At 39.1% G+C, this 18,398-nt stretch overlaps 1 protein-coding gene across 3 annotated transcripts in view; it reads right to left on the bottom strand.

Moving 5' to 3' along the window:
• Positions 1-18,398, bottom strand: part of LOC126292215 (zinc finger matrin-type protein CG9776-like) — a 231,839-nt gene that overhangs the window by 37,973 nt on the left and 175,468 nt on the right. For all 3 annotated transcript variants that reach the window (XM_049986073.1, XM_049986072.1, XM_049986074.1), the window contains one exon: positions 8,678-8,947. In XM_049986073.1, the coding sequence (XP_049842030.1) occupies positions 8,678-8,947 (270 nt within the window). The remainder of the gene's footprint in view (positions 1-8,677; positions 8,948-18,398) is intronic.

The raw sequence follows: 18,398 nt of genomic DNA, 5'->3' as shown, positions 1-18,398 counted from the left end.
TACGTGTTTGCTGCTACCTCATTTAAATCCTGCTGCCTAATAAACTACAAAACTAGAGAGAGAGAACAGCAAACGCAGAAGAATATACATATTGTGTCATGTTTATATTCGTATTATTCTTATGCTGCTTAGTGATGCAGTCAGAAATGAAGCAGGGCAACTGACTAGATTTTTAAATCTAAGATGACTCTAAATTTCTGTGCAGAATGTAATGTAATAAAGAGGCGTCTGCAAAGATTTTCAAACGGAGAAAATTTTTCGCTGAACTCTCGTTCAGAACATCTATCATACACAGTCTATTACTTGGTTCTTGTTGATCGTTATCAAAGAAAGCAGCAGTGTAAGTAACAACAAATAGTAGTCTCTTGCCATTGTTTCACTAATGAGACAATTCCTCTCTTTTTTTTCATTGTAAGCGGCGGTAGAGCTCACAAAAGCAAGCCATGCCATGAGCGGCTACAGGTCATCAACACTCATTATCAGAATGCGACAAACAATGCATGACACAAATGCATTTTCAGCTTAGAGTTACGTAAATACCTATAACAAAGAGAACGGCACTTATCAAATCAAACTAAAATAAGCAATCTATTCAAACCAGACGAAGCAAGTGAAAAAGAAAGGGTACCCATATAAATACAGATGGAGCGCCTGACACACAGCAATGGCTATTTGGTAAAGCTTAACTGTTAAGCTTATGACTTGAACCAAACTACTGTAGCTGTACCTTCATCTATTTGACCTAAATTGTGTCTCATGTTACAATGGACCAACTTTGTTTTGATCTGGAGGTGCGGCCTGAAACTTGTATCTCCCCTTAAATTTCGAGTCTCAAATTTCAGGTGCGGCTTAGATTTGGGAATTTTTTTTTCCTCGATTTCTACTCTCATTTTTCAGGTGCGGCTTAGATTTGCGTAAATACGGTACTTGTGCCTGGTGGATGCCATGTGAGATGACTACCAAACAAAAGTCTATGCGAATGGAGACAAGTGTGAGGTGCTGTCTCTCTTGGCTGATGGACGGGATGCGTTTCTGGAATTGATTATCACTGGTGATGAGTCATAACTGAATCATTATGATCCTGAAGGAAAACAAGCCAGCACAGCATGGAAATTGCCAGGTTCTCCAACACAAAAAAGGTGAAACTTGCTCCTTTTGCAAGGAAACTGATGGTGATTACATTTATTGACTGTCATGGAATGATTTACCTGCTAAAAGTTCCTCCTCACACTACAGTTACAATAGCACAATACTCGTCAGTATTAGCTAATCTGAGTGGCAATTTCATCACAACAATGTGCAACCTCACTTTGCAAATCAAGTCATGCAGTTTATAGATCAGTTCAACATTACCTGTGTACCACATCTGTGTTATAGGCCCGATCTTGCACCCCTGATTTATTTTTTGTTCCTGTCACTAAGGGCAAAGCTTTGGCACATTCAGTTTGGGAATTCTGAAGCAGTGCTCAAGTAAACTGCAGCAATTTACAAGGACCTGACAAAGAATGGCCTGCACCACATGTTTGAGGATTGGCAGAAATGCTATAAAATGTGCATTCAAACAGGAGGGTAATACAATTTCTCTGAATCAATATTTGTTGTACGTGAGAGACAGCATTAATTCGCTAGATTTCACAGTACCCCATGAAATTTCTGATTGTGATTTCAACTAGAATTTACAGTTTTGTCAACAATTCTGTAGGTTTGTCAGTGACGATGTATCACATTACAAATCTGATGCTCTTCACACAGTGGTCACTGATAACTTGAAACATGACTTTGCAAGAAAGATGGTGATGTACCATTTTGCATAGGGAATAGTAAAAAAGATTTGGATCCTGAATATTCAATGCAAATTCACATGTTGTTTATTTTTCAGTCTGAAAACTGCTTCGACACAGCTCTGTACACTGGTCTATTCTGTGCATGTCACCTCATTTCTGCATAACAACTGTAACCTACAGCCACTGGAGTCTGCTTGCTGTATTCATCCCTTGGTCCCCGTCTACAATTTTTACACCCCACACCTCCCTCCATTATCAAACTTGATGCCTCAGAATGTGTCCTATCAACCAATCCCTTCGTTCAGTTAAGTTGTGCCATAAATTTCTTCTCTCTCCAATTTGATTCAGTACTTCCTCTTTAACCATCCAAACTACCAATCTAACTTTCTGACAATGAAAGTCCAGGATGGAGCAACGACAATGTGGAAGGATGGATTGCTATTCATTACACTGAGAAGGAGTAAGTTCGCAGATAGGCGAAATGCGACTCGAAGCCTGCTCTCTGGTAAGTAGCAAGCTACCATTTCCATATTGTTGTTAAACCAATGTTCAGCATTTTTCTACACCACCACAGTTCAAAAGCTTTTCCATGATTGCCTTTATTAGAGTCTACTTGAATATCTGAACAGGGGAACAGGGGCGCGCGACACACACACACACACACACACACACACACACACACACACACACACACACTTTTATGTCTCAAATATTTTACTTGAGAGAATGCCGTGCGTGCCGCAAAATGGATCCATATTTATATCTTTTACAAAATTTAAAAAAATATCTATGTTTTACTTTAAGAAATGTAACAATTTGCAACTTATTTATGTACTTTTATTTATTTATACCAACACATTTCGAGCTTCCACCTATCTTTCAATAGGAGTAAAACATATTTAAATATTCAATTAGCACTTTGTTAAAAACAACTACTGCAATTTGGATGCTGCAACTGCCTTTCTATTCTGCTTGTCACTCCTATTTTCCACATTTAAAAGTGTGGCACAGAAAGAAAAAGTGCTGGTGCAAATGTTTGTAACTGTGGAAAATAGGAGCAACAAGTAGAATAGAAAAGCAGCTGCAGCATCCAATTTACAGTCTATGTTTTAAACGATATGCTAAGTGAAGATTTAAATATGTACTACATTAATTGAAGATATAAAAATACATAAAAAAGTAGATGGTAGCTGTATTTTTTTTTAATTTTTTAAATTAATGTAATCCAAAGTCACAGAGCTCTACGTCTTAGTACTTATAAATTACCTTTGTCTTTATGTGAGTGAGAAATACACAGCTATAGTCCAGTTGCTGTAAAAAGATCCTCAACAGCCAACTGTACTGTTACTAGCTAACTACCTTGGCACTCAGCATAGCCAATGCTATTTCACTGCTGGCCATGCACCCCTATGCTTTATTTGTATTACAGTTTCCATCCTTGACAGCAAGTCTCCATTGCTGGCTGATGTCATTTGCAATATGACTATGAAATGATGGCATCTCATATGTGATGCAGCTGTGCCAGCATTCCCAAGACTTTTGAGCCATTACTTGTAGTTGACAGAACTGTGTGTGATAGCAATTGTCATCATCTGTTTCATCGTAATTTATAGCGCACTTTTATCACAACAGGCAGACTGAGGACTCTCCCACAAAGTTTGACATTAAAGTGTGATTTATTGAGTGGCTGCAACACAGACATTTTCCCCTGTGGTAACTTTTATCTGAAAATTAAGAGTTCCTACAAATAAATCAGCCAAGAAGTTGTACATTGTTGACTTGTTAGCTAAAAGCAAATACTACAAGGTTGTTAACTCGCTGTTTTATATAAGGCATACCCAACTGAAAAGGAGACTGTATATATAAAATTTTAATAAGATTATTATAATTATTGCTCATATGGAATAGTATAGTTAGGCGTAACTGCCACAGACACTTATACGCTTATCCTGGCGCATACGATGGGAGTGTATGGCTACAGTGTAGCAACTCCTGAGTTACTGACAGATCTAGTGTACAGATCACATTGTACTGCATTTCCTTGGCACAGATAAACCTCTGACGTTTTGCAGATTGTCTTAAGGCTCCAAAGATGAGTCACATGGGGAGATATTGGGGTTGTACAGAGGATGTTCCAGGACGGCCCATCAAAATTTTTGAAGGAGCTCAAGGGTATCCTCAGTCACGCGGAGCCTAGCTTTATTCTGGAGAAGCACTATCCCATTACGGAGCTTGAGGCTGCCCTTGTTCTTGATAGCCTATTTGACCCTCAGCAACATGTTCCAATACTATTCAGCATTAGCTGTCGCACCCCACCATAGCCAGTCAATGAGTTGAGGTCCATTTTCATCGAAAGAAACTGAGCATGTCTTCTAGTCTCCGGGGAAGGCTGGGCTCTTTTTGGATGAGGGTAGCTGGGATACCACCACTCTGTGCTCACCCGTTTGGAGGCAGGTTCGATGTGATGGCACCAAGTTTCATCACGTCACACTCAACAATGAAATCCATTCCACATTCAGTGAATCTCAACAGACGCCTCAGGTGTAAACATCCATTCTCTGAAAGATTTTTGAGCGCCTACTGTGCACAAACTTCGCCATAAAAAAAGCTGCATGATTTAAGTGATGCACAATTCCTTTGCTTATCAACAGTTCGATAACAGTGTCATATGTGGTGGTCTAATGATTCAGCTTTGAGAGCTCCTCCACAGCTGAAATAGTGGTACCAGCTACGACAACGAGTGCCTGCCCAGGGTGTCACAAGTTCTCAATGTTAATACATCTTAAGTTACCCAACTGTCAGAGTTGGTGGAGGCTTTCATCATCCAACAATTAATTGGGAAAACTATAGTTTTGTTAGTGGTGAGCATGATAAGACATCCTGGCAACTTAAATAAATGTCTTCTTTGGAGACTGCCCACAATGGGTATGAAGGAACCCCACTCATTATGCAAATATATTGGATCTAATGGCAACAAATAGACCTGACCTCTTTGAAGACATCAACACTGAAACAGGTATCAGTGACCATAATGCAGTTGTGGCAACAATGATTACCAAAGTACAAAGGGCAGCTAAAACAACCAGATATATATGTTCAGTAAACTAGATAAAAAAATCAGTAGTGTCATATCTCAATGACGAGTCTGAAACACTCAGCACAGGGCACAAGCATGAAGAGGAACCCCAGCTTAAGTTTAAAAGAATAGATCACCATGCACTGAGTAGATACGTACCTACCAGAACAGTTCATAATGGGAGGTAAGCAGTCGCTGTAAAGAAACTTCTAAATAATCAGAGATTACTGCATAATGGGTATAAAACAAAGCGTAGGGCTATAGATAGAGAGAGATGCTGAATGCAATGTGTTTGGCTATCAAGAGAGCGGCGTGTGATGCTTTCAGTCACTACTGTAGCAGAATTTGTCAAGTGATCTTTCACAGAACCCAAAGAAATTCTGGTCATATGTAAAGGCGGATAGTGGTAAGTTAGCGTCCAGTCCCTAGTGAATGAGACAGGAACTAAAACTGAGGGTAGTAGAAGTGGTTGGTTGTAAAATGTTAAAACATATTCTAAGCTCAAGCATAATGAGATATCTTGAACAGAATGATCTCCTCAATGGCAACTAGCACTTTTCTCATCTGACCCAGAGAAAGCTTTAGATCGGGGCAATCAGATAGATGCTGTATTTCTTGACTTTCAAAAAGCATTTTACTCAGTACCACACCTACTCTTATTATCAAAAATATGATCATATGGGATATCAAGTGAAATGTGTGACTAGACTGGGGACTTTTTGATAGGGAGGATGCAGCACTTTATCTCAGATGGCGAGTCATTGTCAGATGTAGAAGTAACTTTGGCTGTGACACAGGAAGTGTGTTGGGACCCTTGCTGTTCAGTTGTATATTAATGACCTTGCAGACAATATTAATAGTAAAATCAGGCATTTTGCAGATGATGCAGCTACCTACAGTACTATCTGAAAGAAGCTGCATAAGTATTCCGTTGGGTCTTGATAAGATTTGAATGTGGTGCAGAGATTGCCAACTTGTCCTAAATATTCAGAAATCTAAAATTTTGCACTTCACAAAATGAAAAAACACAGAATCCTATGACTGTAACATCAATGAGTCACTGTTGGAATCGGCCAAGTCATACAAGTGTCTGGGTGTAATACTTTGTATGGGTATGAAATGGAATGATTACATAGGTTAAGTTATGGGTAAAGCAGATGGTATACGTCGGTTTATTGGTAGAATGCTGGGGAAATGCAATAAGTCTACATAGGAGATTGGTTACAAATCACTTGTGATCGGTTCTAAAATATTGTTGAAGTGTGTGGGATCCGTACCAGAGAGGACTAACAGGGAATATTGAACCTATACAGATAAAGGCAACATGAATGGTCACAAGTTTGTTCTATCTGTAGGAACTGAACTGGTAGACCCTTCAAAATAGAAGTAATCCCATGGAAGTCTATTACAAAAGTTTCAAGAACTGGCTTTAAATGACGACACTCTGAGTACACCGTAACCCCTGTGTATTGCTCGCATTGGGGGTGTGAGGATAAAATTAGAATAATTACTGCACACACAGAGGCATTCAAACAATCATTCTTCCCACACTCCATATAGGAATGGAACAGGAAGAAATGCTAATAACTGGTATGATGGGATGTACCCTCCGTGGTGCACATCAAAGTTGTTTGCAGAGTATAGATGTAGGTGTAGGTGCAGATGTACATCCCGCATCATAACACTGATACCACTGGAATATGGTGCACTGTGTGAGACGCTGCTCTCCATATAGCTGTTCCATCCTGAGATAAACCCATGAAGAGTGATCCACTTCTGCACGAAGATAACCACCAATCGAGAGGAATCCTTCGAGCAACAGACTATGGAAACAACTCACCACAAATGAGAAAATTGCTGCAAGGCTCATAACTTTGCTTGTACAACTGGAAATAGCAACACACCATCTCTCAGTAAAAACATTCACCCACTGGGATTACATACGACACAGCTACAGTGAAGGTCTCATTTTCAATTGGGCACAGCTTATAACTGTGATCTATGTATCTGTCCACGAGACTGATCTCGTGTGACACACGTTAACCTACACTTTATCAATCCATATTATATATCCTGGATTCACTACTAGCACATCCTGGAAGAAATGACATCTCCACAATCTCTCCATTTTCTATTAATACTTTTTTGCCTGAGAAAAATTTCAATGCGAAGCCGACTTTTCTTAAAACAATGGAAATGTTTACCACACTGCCTGTAAACAAATCACTTTATGACAGATAAAGGCTATGTTCCAAAAAATGAACAGCTTAGAGAAAGAAGCGGTGACACTTTTTGCAGGACCCATCTGCAATAATGTAGGACAATGCTCGGATGTAAGTTGTGACCTATTTGTTCGATCGATGGGGGTGGAAAATGCTGTACCAGCCACCACGTTCCCTGACTTAAGCTCTTGTGACTTCAACTTGACTCCTTAATTAAACGAAGCCCTTCATGGTATTTGTTTCAGAACTGTTACAGAGATTAGTCAGGTGACAGACTGCTCCATTCAAACTACCAGCACGGCTGTCCAATGACTTTGACATAGCTGGCATCAGTTTATACATAATGTTAGCGAATACTTTGAAGAACAACTCGACAACCTGTATCTTTTTTGTATAAGTTGATGGTAAATAGTTGCTACTATTATAATTGCAACCTTATTGTACACCACCTAATTGCATTTTCATAAAAAACTGAATTCTGTCAGAACAGTTCTTGAAGGTACCAATTATTCACACGTCATCCTTAGCCCAAAGGCGGCACTGGAAGAGGATATGGAGAGGCATGCGGTCAACACACCGCTCTCCCTGCCATTGTCTGTTTTCGTGACTTGAGGCACAACTTCTCAATAGCGTAGCTCCTCAATTGGCCTCACAAGGGCCGAGTGCATCCTGCTTGCCATCAGAAGTCGGCAGACCCAGACGGTTACCCGTCCCAGCCCAACAGCATGGAACCAGCCTGTTGGCGCATTTCTGTCAATATTTGTTACATGGTACAATTTTTTCCTTGTCTTTCCAGGTGTCACAAGAACAGAGCTTCCTGCTGAAATTGCACCCTTCTCCTCCCCCTTTGCCTCTCTCTCTTCTCTGTCACAGTAGAGATGTTCAAAGCTTCTCCCACTCTGTTAAGTTACATTACTGACTGGTATCAAAGGACAGCCATCGTCCCTGTTCTTTTCAAAGCTATCACATAATCTGACTATAATCGCACACTTGTCCTTATACTTGGATTCTTTGAGCTAGGCGCACAAAGATGCTGCTCTCAGCCTGCTGTGTCTGTCAGGGATCTTCTTACGCCGCCCCAGCTATATGTGATAAATGCTCTGGTGTAAGTTGCACTCTGATACACTCACTCTCACATAATGGGAAATGGGCTTGGATCCTGACAAACCTGGGATGATAATGAATATTCCCTATGTCAACAAGAAGTTTGCCACAGGTAATCAAAACATTACAATTTAATGAACCTCTTTACTTTTCGATACGTAACTCTATAACTGATTATTTCTTAAGCACAACCACGGAGTGATTTGTAATAAAATGTCTCGAAACATCTCTGTGTGACAAAGAACACTTTAATCCATCCTAGAATACACTACATTTTTCCTGAATATTCCAATAAATTCATACCCCTGCAAAATCCCTGAGAATTCCCAATTTTCCAGACAAGTCACCACTTCGCCTGCAAATGGAATCTGTCACAAATATCGAAATTTCACAATAGTAATAGGCATAACAGCTATAAAACAGACACAGAACTGAATGAAATAGATGAAACAGGCTCTGGGAAAGGTGCAACAGAGCTGAGAGCCGCATACCTTTCGTCCTCACGGTCTATCCTCCCAGAGGGGTGTTTCCTAGCAGGCGAAAACCGCTTGCCGCTCCTGGACCTCTCCCGCTCCTTCTCCCTCATTCTATCCTTCTCTCGTTCTTTCTCCCTTTCCTCTCTTTCTCTTTCTCTCTCCCTCTCTCTTTCCTTTTCCCTGTCTCTGTCACGGTCCCTCTCACGCTCCCTCTCCCCGCGGCGTGTCGGGGGTGGTGAATCGCTGCGGCTACGTCCCCGTTTGCGCCGCCTTTCCCTTTCATGCCTGAAACAAATAAAAAAGCATGTTAAAACAAAAACTCTCGAAATTTTCCAGTTTTTTTTAAACAGAATGATTTAAAATTTTCAAAGAACTGCTAAACTGACAGTGTTTAACCAGTGTTTCTATCAATGTGGTATGCAGAACAGAGCAGAAAAATCAGCCTTACTGGGACGTGTATGTTTGGTGAGATGTGGCACGATCTATGACGTTATGCATGGTGGGGAAAGAAGCTGGCTCACACATGGTGACTGTCTCTGCATTCACATTTTTCATCTGACTCTGTTCAGAAAATATCGAGAGAATTGTGGGTAAAAGTTTATAAAGAATAAGGCTGATAAGTGTACTGTTCATTTGAAAATTGTTGCATTATGTGTTACTGACACATTACATACATACACCTTGAAAGACAGGGTTGGTGGGCCACAGAGTTGACAAGGTAGCTGCACAGTTTACAAATCCAGAACATTCTGTCAAGCAGCTGCGATGGAAATTGACAATTGTGAGATATGTGTGACTCAGAAAGATGTTATTCCCACAATATGAACAGTAAGCACCCAGCAGCGAAAATGATGTTAAAAAAAAACAAAAAAAAAAAAAACTGAATTAGCAACTAGGTTCCACAAAAGGAAGCAACGATTTATCATAAAGATGGTGAAAAAAAGTACATTAACAATGGGAGGTCTGTTATATACTTCAATGGGACTTACATGCAACGGTTACATGCCAATCATCATTTCTGGAGTGGAGATAAAAACTTACGGTTTCTCGCAATAATCAGCATGATAGCAAAAGAATATTTACAAAAGCAGAATGTTCAGGTTGGATGGTGTACGTTACGTGTAAAGGAATGGTTTTATATTACAACATCAAGTACGTTTCTTTTTACAGCCATATTCATATACGGGCGGGTTTATGAATTAGTTATACAAAAGTAATCTTTAATTGAGAAAAGGGTAAATAACCTATCGAAAGGTTTGATACAGCACTATATGCAGTGTATTTTCACGTAATACTGTTAGTTCATGATGTCCCCACTAGGTGGCACACACAAATGAAGTAATCCAACAGTCATCATGGAGTTGTAATGGTGCAAACTATGCACAGTATTGTTTATGGTTTCATGAATGCAAATCCTCTACTACAGTTCAGAAACAATTCAGAAATAAATACCGCATAATGTTCGGCATAGGGGGTGAGCAGAAACCGTGTCACATAGTCGAACATGTATGGGACTCACCTACAATAAATGTTTTTTGTGCTGTAAAGTGTAACAAGTTTTACAGTCTCTCGTTAGTTGCTGAGTCAACTGTAACTGGCTTATCATGCTTGAGCATTATCTAATGCTTCAATTACAACATGATATGGGCACAGAATTGATTTTCCAGCAAGACGGTGTACCTCCACATTGTCCTTGTGACAATGTCACGTAACTGTGTAGGAATGTGCTGACTTGGAATGAGTGTGGTGGAACAATATACTGACCGACACGAACACCGGTTTGATCCAGTGGGCTTCTGTGCATGGGGTTGCATTAAAGACAGAGTGTTTGTCCTCCGCTTACAGAGTTGCAACAATGGGTAACTCAAGTTGCTAACATCATCAGGCTTGCTTCTTAGTATTTGATGGGAAACTGATTACAGAAGGGACATTTGTCATGTTACAGATATTCAATGTGGCTACCTTTTGTACGTAAAATTAAAAGACATATTGCATTCAGTGCTGTATCAACCACTTCTGTATGTTATCTACCTTTTTCATAATTAAAAGTTATAACTGATTTACATGCACCCTGAACTCAAACGTAATAACTATTGACACAATGACAGACTAATTCATTTTCACAGTAACTGTTAAAGCAACAGTCTTAAGCTGCGTAGGAAGTTTTATTTATTCACTGATGACCAGTTATGGACAGATTGTTCGTGACCAAATCATCCGTGTACATTCATTTCGTATTACAAGACAAGCATTACAGATCACAAAGTATGTCAACGTGGCAGTATTCAATGTAGTGCAAACACATGCACGACTGTACGTAAATAGGTACATTTTAACATATAGCGATGCATGTTTTGGTGCTAGTAAATAGCTTATAAATATTATGGTGGAAACAATTCCCTAAAACGTGCGACAGCAATCCCTGGCACATCCTAGCGGCTTGAATTGGAAACTAAAACTGGATGTGAACAGCTGATTAACATTGTGAGCCTCAGAAGACTTATTTGATACTTTGGCTTACTTTGTAAAACTGCAAAATGGTTGGAAGAGGGAGTGTGTGTGCCATATAGGGTTACAGTAACAGCAAACAGTAACTCCCTCTGAAGACAGTAAATGTGCAACAGACACAGCAGCACTCTAGTGAAATTAAATCAATTGAAAAAACTACATTTCATTGGATCTGGGGGTGAAATGTCTGCTGAAGACAATGCTTATTTATCTGTGTATGCTGATATCAGTATCAATGAAGGTAGGCCTATTGAAAAAAGTGCTAGGAATTATGTTATGGGCTGGGCAAGTCGTGGGTTGGAACATGAAAAATGTAAAACTTCCATTTACAGATGATGAGATATGACCAAAAAAAAGCACTTTTCCCCCAACATTTGTGCGCAGAGTTTGTCATATAAAAGTTAGAAATTTTTAGACATAATTTTGATAAGAGTGTTGTTGAGAGCACTTATGGGGTAAGAAGCAAGATGGTTTGCTTAGTCATGAATGAATGTGACAAATTAGAAGAAATGTATAATAGTTAATATTTGTTGTTGGCAAAGAAGTACTGTTAAGTTCTATCAAAGCATTTGTAAATAGGACAATGATTCCTCAGTATCACAAATCAAAAAGAACTACAGAAAGTAACTAATAAATATGCCAAAATGTTAAGTGCGTACATGCATAGGCATAGAAGTTATGTCATGAAGGTGTTATTTTGTGTTTGTATTCTACCAACATAAACTGTACAGAATCATTTGCTTTCATTTTCTTTAACCCTACGCTTTAAACAAATTATTAGCTAACATAACATACTAACAGCATAAGAAATACAAACCTTGCTAAGTAATTCTGGTATGCGAGCAAATAAAATAAGGAATCACAGACATCACAAGCAAAGTATCCAATTCGAACACACAGATGGTGCTGCTACCAGGAAACACACATGCAAATGCCACGGAGTTTCCTCTGTTATCTTCAAAAGCTATTTCGTGCTACACTGTATAATGCCACATTGGCATGTTTTGTGACCTGTAATACATGCCTAGTCAGATTGCAAAACTGGCGTACATAGATGATCCGATAATGGACAAGCTGTCCGAAACTAGTCATCAGTGAATAAATAGAACTTCCTAAGCAACTTAAGAAGGTTCCTTCATCAATTATTGTAATCCCGTAAAAACTGCTGAAAGCCAAAATCACTATTGTTCAGGAGATCAGTAATGTACGTGGTAGTGACGACAACAGTCACTGGCAACGGCGTGGCTTACATATTGTCTCCGTGCACAAACACGAACTACAGTTAATTATAACTATGGAAATACAGGTATGCCTTGAGCAAATACAAATTATTCTTGTTTAATGTCCACTCAACAGCAAGGTTAGCAGCACCCTTAACAAAATTAGTGGGAACGAATGTGGTTAAAACTGCTAAAAAAAAGTCGTAGAATGAGGAGGTGGAAGTCCTGCAGAATTATATGTCATATCTCCTAACCTCACTCACGGTCACCTGCACAATTGCAGTACCTCACAGCCTTTAGTGTAAAAATGGCCTACTCAGCAGAGCAGTCAAAATGCATGTCAGTGTGTACACTTTGGGAATAGAAACCAGTAAAACTGCCCAATTTATTATGTATTCGTAAGTCTGCCATGAGTTATGAGGTGGTAAATTTTCATACCAATGAACCAAGAGCACAAAATCAGACATGGTACTCTCACTGGTAAGCCTAAAAAGAACTTGCAGGAAATTATCAATGTCAACTTCTGTTAGCAAACAGATGTCCTCAGGAGGAAGTCATATCCCAGACGAAAGGGGTTCACAACTGCTATAGACCAAGTGTACATGCTGATGTGACAAAACACATGGGATAGTGCTATGCACACAGACAGCAGTATTATCATTTACACAAAGTGTGAAAGGGTAGTGCAATGTTGGGGCTGGCATTTTTTCTAGCATGATTCATGTGAAAAGTTTTCCAATGTGATTACGACTGCAAGACAAGAACTGACAAATCTGAACATGAAATAGTAGTTGGGAGCTGGACAAATGGGACATTCTATTTAGGATATCATTACGGAATTCATCATTCTAAATAGAATGTCAACAATGTGCCGAGAATACCAAACTTCAGTCATTACCTCTCACCACGGGCAATGTAGTGACTGATGGCCTTCACTTAACGACCGAGAGCAGATGCATTCACATTCAATTGTTAGTGCTAACAGACACACATTGATGCATGAAATAACAACAGAAATCAATGTGGGATGTACAATGAACGTATCTGTTAGGACAGTGCAGCAAAATTTAATGTTAATGGGCTACGGCGGCAGACAACCGACACAAGAGCCTTTGCTAATGGCACATCACCTGCCGTGCCTCTCCTGGGCTCGTGAGCATATCAGTTGGACCCTAGACTATTGGAAAACCGTGACCTTGTCAGCTGACTCTCAATTTCAGTTGGTAAGAGCTGACGGTAGGTTTTGAGAGTGGCGCACATCCCACAAAGCCGTGGACTTAGTTTGTAAACGAGGCACTGAGCAAGCTGTTGGTGGTTCCATTATGGTGTGGGCTGTGTTTACATAGAATGGACTGGGTCCTCTGGTTTAACTGAACTGATAATTGCTTGGAAATGATTATGTTTGGCTACTTGGGACCATTTGCAGCCATTCATGGGCTTCACATTCCCAAACAACAATACAATTTTATGGATGATACTGTGCCATGTCAGCAGACCACATTTGTTTGCCACTGGTTTGAAGAACATTCCAGAAAATTCAAGCCAATGATTTGGTCTCTCATCAAACATTTATGGGACATAATCAACGGGTCTGTTCACGAACAAAATCCTGCGCCGGCAACACTTTCACAATTATGCATTGTAGTAGAGGCAGCGCAGCTCAGTATTTCTGCAGGAGGCTTCCAACAACTTTCATAAAATGCTGCTTCAAGTACTAGCAAACTGTCTACACTACCTGCTGAATCTGTTCTGGAAGTTTCATCCACAGGTCCACGTGACACTGTGACTTACTGTACTAGTGTTTGAAATGGTAGAACAGCAGTTACATGATCTGCATCTGAGCCTCCTCCAAATTCTGAATCTTCTACACGGTCTTCCATAAGCTCTTTCCAGTTGTTCATTACATGACTTCATTTGCCACAGACCTATGCCATCTCCACAACTTCATTCTTACAGAACGAAAGAAACATTCGTAAATGCCAATATGATCCCGTAAACTATAAAGATGAACAAAAAATTAGTAACTAGTATGTCTATTATATTCAAGTGTGTACATACACTATTTTGTCATGTTACATATAATCAGTAAGCACCCTTCATGTGCACTGTTAACAGAAGTGATTTATATTATTTCAGCAGCTAATATTTGTGAGAGAATTTGTGTAATAATATTATCTGCAATGTTCATTCTTCATCAGAAGCAGCATTTCACAGCATATAATCAATAAAATTGGATGTAACTAGGAACTGAATTCAACACAATATATTTAGTTCTATACATGGTGAGGAAGAAAACTAGATGTGTACAGGCTGAAGCACGTGAAATTTGCACTGCAGTCATCGTGGAAAAGGAAAGTGCTATAGATGTGCAGTTTTCACAGGATGGATTGGTAGATTGTTGCTTGTACTTTTAGCCAATAAACAGATTGTAATAATACTTAAAAAGGGTATTTTTTGTGCAAACACATACTTTTCGAAATGGAACAATGCCTATTGATATTAATAAAATAAATGTATTGTACATTAGAATGTCAGTAGTGTTTGCTGCAGGATTCTGCTGCGAATCTTTTATGAGATATATTTTGGAAAATTCCCACAGCAACACTTGTGCAACAACTGTGGTAGCAGACACTAAAGAACAACATAAATGCATACACGTGTTATATAGATTCTGACAAGTAACAAGAAAATAAAGGATTACAAGTTGTGTTCAAAATGACCACCATTCGCAGTAACACACACTTCCAGTCTGATATGGAACAACTAGCATTTCAGGGGAAATGTCCAAGCTGCAATAATGCTGACACCACAGATTCCTTCTAGGCTGCAGAGGAATGTCTTCTAGCATCTGTGGAAGACGATCTGGTAGGAGGCTGAGATACTTGCATGTGTTCAGTGTACCAGGTATGAAAAATGGGTCTAGGAGCTGATAGCTCACTATTGCACATCACACGTGAACATTCAATAGACGTCAATATTCCACCTGATAAATCCAATGGGAATTTTCAACAGACCAGTAATGCATGTTTTAGTGGTTTACCTGGGCACGATTGGTAAATGCTGCTTCATCACTAAACAAGATACACGATAGATCTGGAGTATCCTGTCTTAATGCCCATGCACAGAAGTTAACACAATTCTCATAATTGTTTCTGTGCAGCTCTTGATGGAGAGAAATGTGATAGAAATGGAACCTATGTCAATAGAGAATGCGCAGGACAATTGCCCGACTTGTGCCACTTCCTTGTGCGATTGTGCAGTACCTGATGTACGGATCAACTGCAACAGCAGCATGAACAACTATTTCTTCCTCTTGTGTTGTCACTTGTATCCTTCTGTTATTTTGTCTAGGTGTTACAGTGGCACTTTCAACTAACTGGTTGAAGAGGTTGATAAATAATTGCCACGATGGTTGGCTTCTATTGGGATATCTTGTCACACACACCCCTGCACATACACTATGAGTAAGTTGGCTTTTTCTGCATTATCCACTCATGACTTACCTGCTTGGACTGCCACACACATACTGGCTAGCAAGTCACAAGGAACTTAAGGGTGTCACACACAAGCACATTATAAGCAAACATAATAACATCATCCCTAGCAACTACGCAGGTTGAATGGCACAAATAAGTGACGGTGTGGAAACTTTTCAAAATATGATATCTCATAAATGACTCACATAAGAATCCAGCAACAAACACCACTGACATTCTCATATACCATACTTTTAGTTTGTTAATGTCAAAAGGCATTGTTCCTTTCAAAAAGTATATGTTTGCACAAAAATCTGCTTATTGGCTAACAATACGAGCCCCCATTGAGTGAGGCAGAATAGTGGTTAGCACACTGGACTCTTGTTGTTCAAGACAACAGTCCAAATCTGTTTCCGGCCATCCTGATTAAGGTTTTTTGTGATTCCCCAAAAGTGCTTAAGGCAAATGCGAGGATGGTTCCTTTCATAGGACATGGCCGATTTCCTTCCCCATCTTTCCCTAATCCAAATTTTGCCTGTTTGTAATGACCCTGTTCTTGACGGGGCCTTAAACACTAATCTCCTCCTCCTCCTCCTAGCCCCTGGCTACCAATCCATTCTGTGAAAATTGGATATCAACAGCACTTTCCATTTCTCCAATATTTGTGGTGCAAGTTTTAGATGATTCATCCAGAAAAGGCATACACATGACTCCTGTATTGATTTTATACATAAATAATGCAGGAAATGTTCTAGTGAACTTCACGTGCCATCGTTTACATCAAAAGCTGTCAGGAAAGAAAGGTGCAGGTGACAGACATTAACTCAACCAAAACCCAGTTCTGAAGATGGGTGACTCAAAAAGGACCAGTAAATATTTGTACCATTACCATACCTGTCAAAACACAGTTGATTTTTCAGTACAACTTGGAGACAACTGATGTGAGTCTTGCCCTACGATATCACAAAGCTATGCAACAGCTATAACACAAATGGAAACACTAGAACTACCAAACACATTGATTTCATACACTATTTGCAGCATAGCCCACATAATCGATACTAGTTTTTTTTTTCCTTCTTGTTTTCATATATGAGTGCCATCAAATATCATTTATCACCCCGACACTTTTAACATCCATTTCCAGTTTTTTTCTATTTTTCATTGTAGTTCACCCATTTAACTTTTTCTCAGTGCTTTTTCATTTCCACATGCCTCGAAAAATCACTTTTTCCACTATATAATATATAGCTGTTAATATGGCAATGAGAACGAAGTGGACTAAAAAGAGCATGGAAATTTTCTGAATATTGCGTCAAGAAAACAGACATATTTTCTAGCTGTAATGAAAAACAAAACAATGAATGAAAATACTATGACTATGACAATGTGATACATTTGAAACAGCCACTTACACAACATTAAAGCCGTTCAGGGATTCAGGTTACAAAACAACACTGATAACCATCCAGTCTGCCGATTATAAAAACACTGAATAAATAAGCAAGGTCACTTCAGCACAATGACAACACACACACACACACACACACACACACACATACACACACACACACACACACACACACACACACACACACACACACACACACACAAAGTCAAAACAGAGCAGCATATTGTGCAATATGAGCAAACATTCTACAAAATGTGCTGGAAAGAGGAAAAATAAAAACTGACACACACATCGCATGGACTTCTTGATTTCAATAAACTTGAATATTTATACTGAGTAAAAACAACTAATGAGCGAAGAACAGTAAAAACAACTAATGAGTGAAGGACTTCTGACTATCAAACAAAGAACCTGAAGTGGCAGGTTTGCAAATCAAATTCTCAGATCTGATGATAATCAATTAAAAATTTGGAAAAATAATGGAATGATCAGGAGACAGGTGAATAGCGGAACACTTCTCCGGCCTAAATCAGCAGAGTTGGCAGGTATGCATTACTCCCTTGTTTGCTGATATCTCAATCCTACCAATTTAGAAACACAAAATGGTACTTGTCAGAAAAACTATTCTGAACAAATGAATACCATTAACATGGATTGCCAGTAGTAAATAAAACAATAAACAGCAAAATGACTAGTGGTATTTGTATTCCCCAGTGACACTTAAAAGGTTAAGATACTGTAAAATAATATTATAAAGGAAAACGTCATATTATTATTAAAAATATTATAATCATGTTCTGCCAAGGACTGATGGAAAATTCCATTAATAAATGTTCTGAAATTGATAGTTAAAAGAGGAAAACTAAAATAACTACACTGGGAAATGTGACTGGCTGATCATTTACAAAAACATGGGTGAGGCAGCTGTCTCAATAACACATTAAAAACTTGTCCCTAAAATGAAGTGAGCAAGTCAGACATCACACAACCATAAAAACTGTACCACATTCATTTTCCTGTCACATAAAATAGAATACAAATCTGTCAGTAAATTAGCTGCTGCTGCATTGTCTGAATATAAAATAGTTTTCAGAAGTACGTCACACTGTGATAAATATTCT

The sequence above is a fragment of the Schistocerca gregaria genome, chromosome 9, assembly GCF_023897955.1.
Source record: "Schistocerca gregaria isolate iqSchGreg1 chromosome 9, iqSchGreg1.2, whole genome shotgun sequence".
Taxonomy (NCBI): Eukaryota; Metazoa; Arthropoda; class Insecta; order Orthoptera; family Acrididae; genus Schistocerca; species Schistocerca gregaria.
This window is presented reverse-complemented; position numbering and strand designations above follow the sequence as displayed.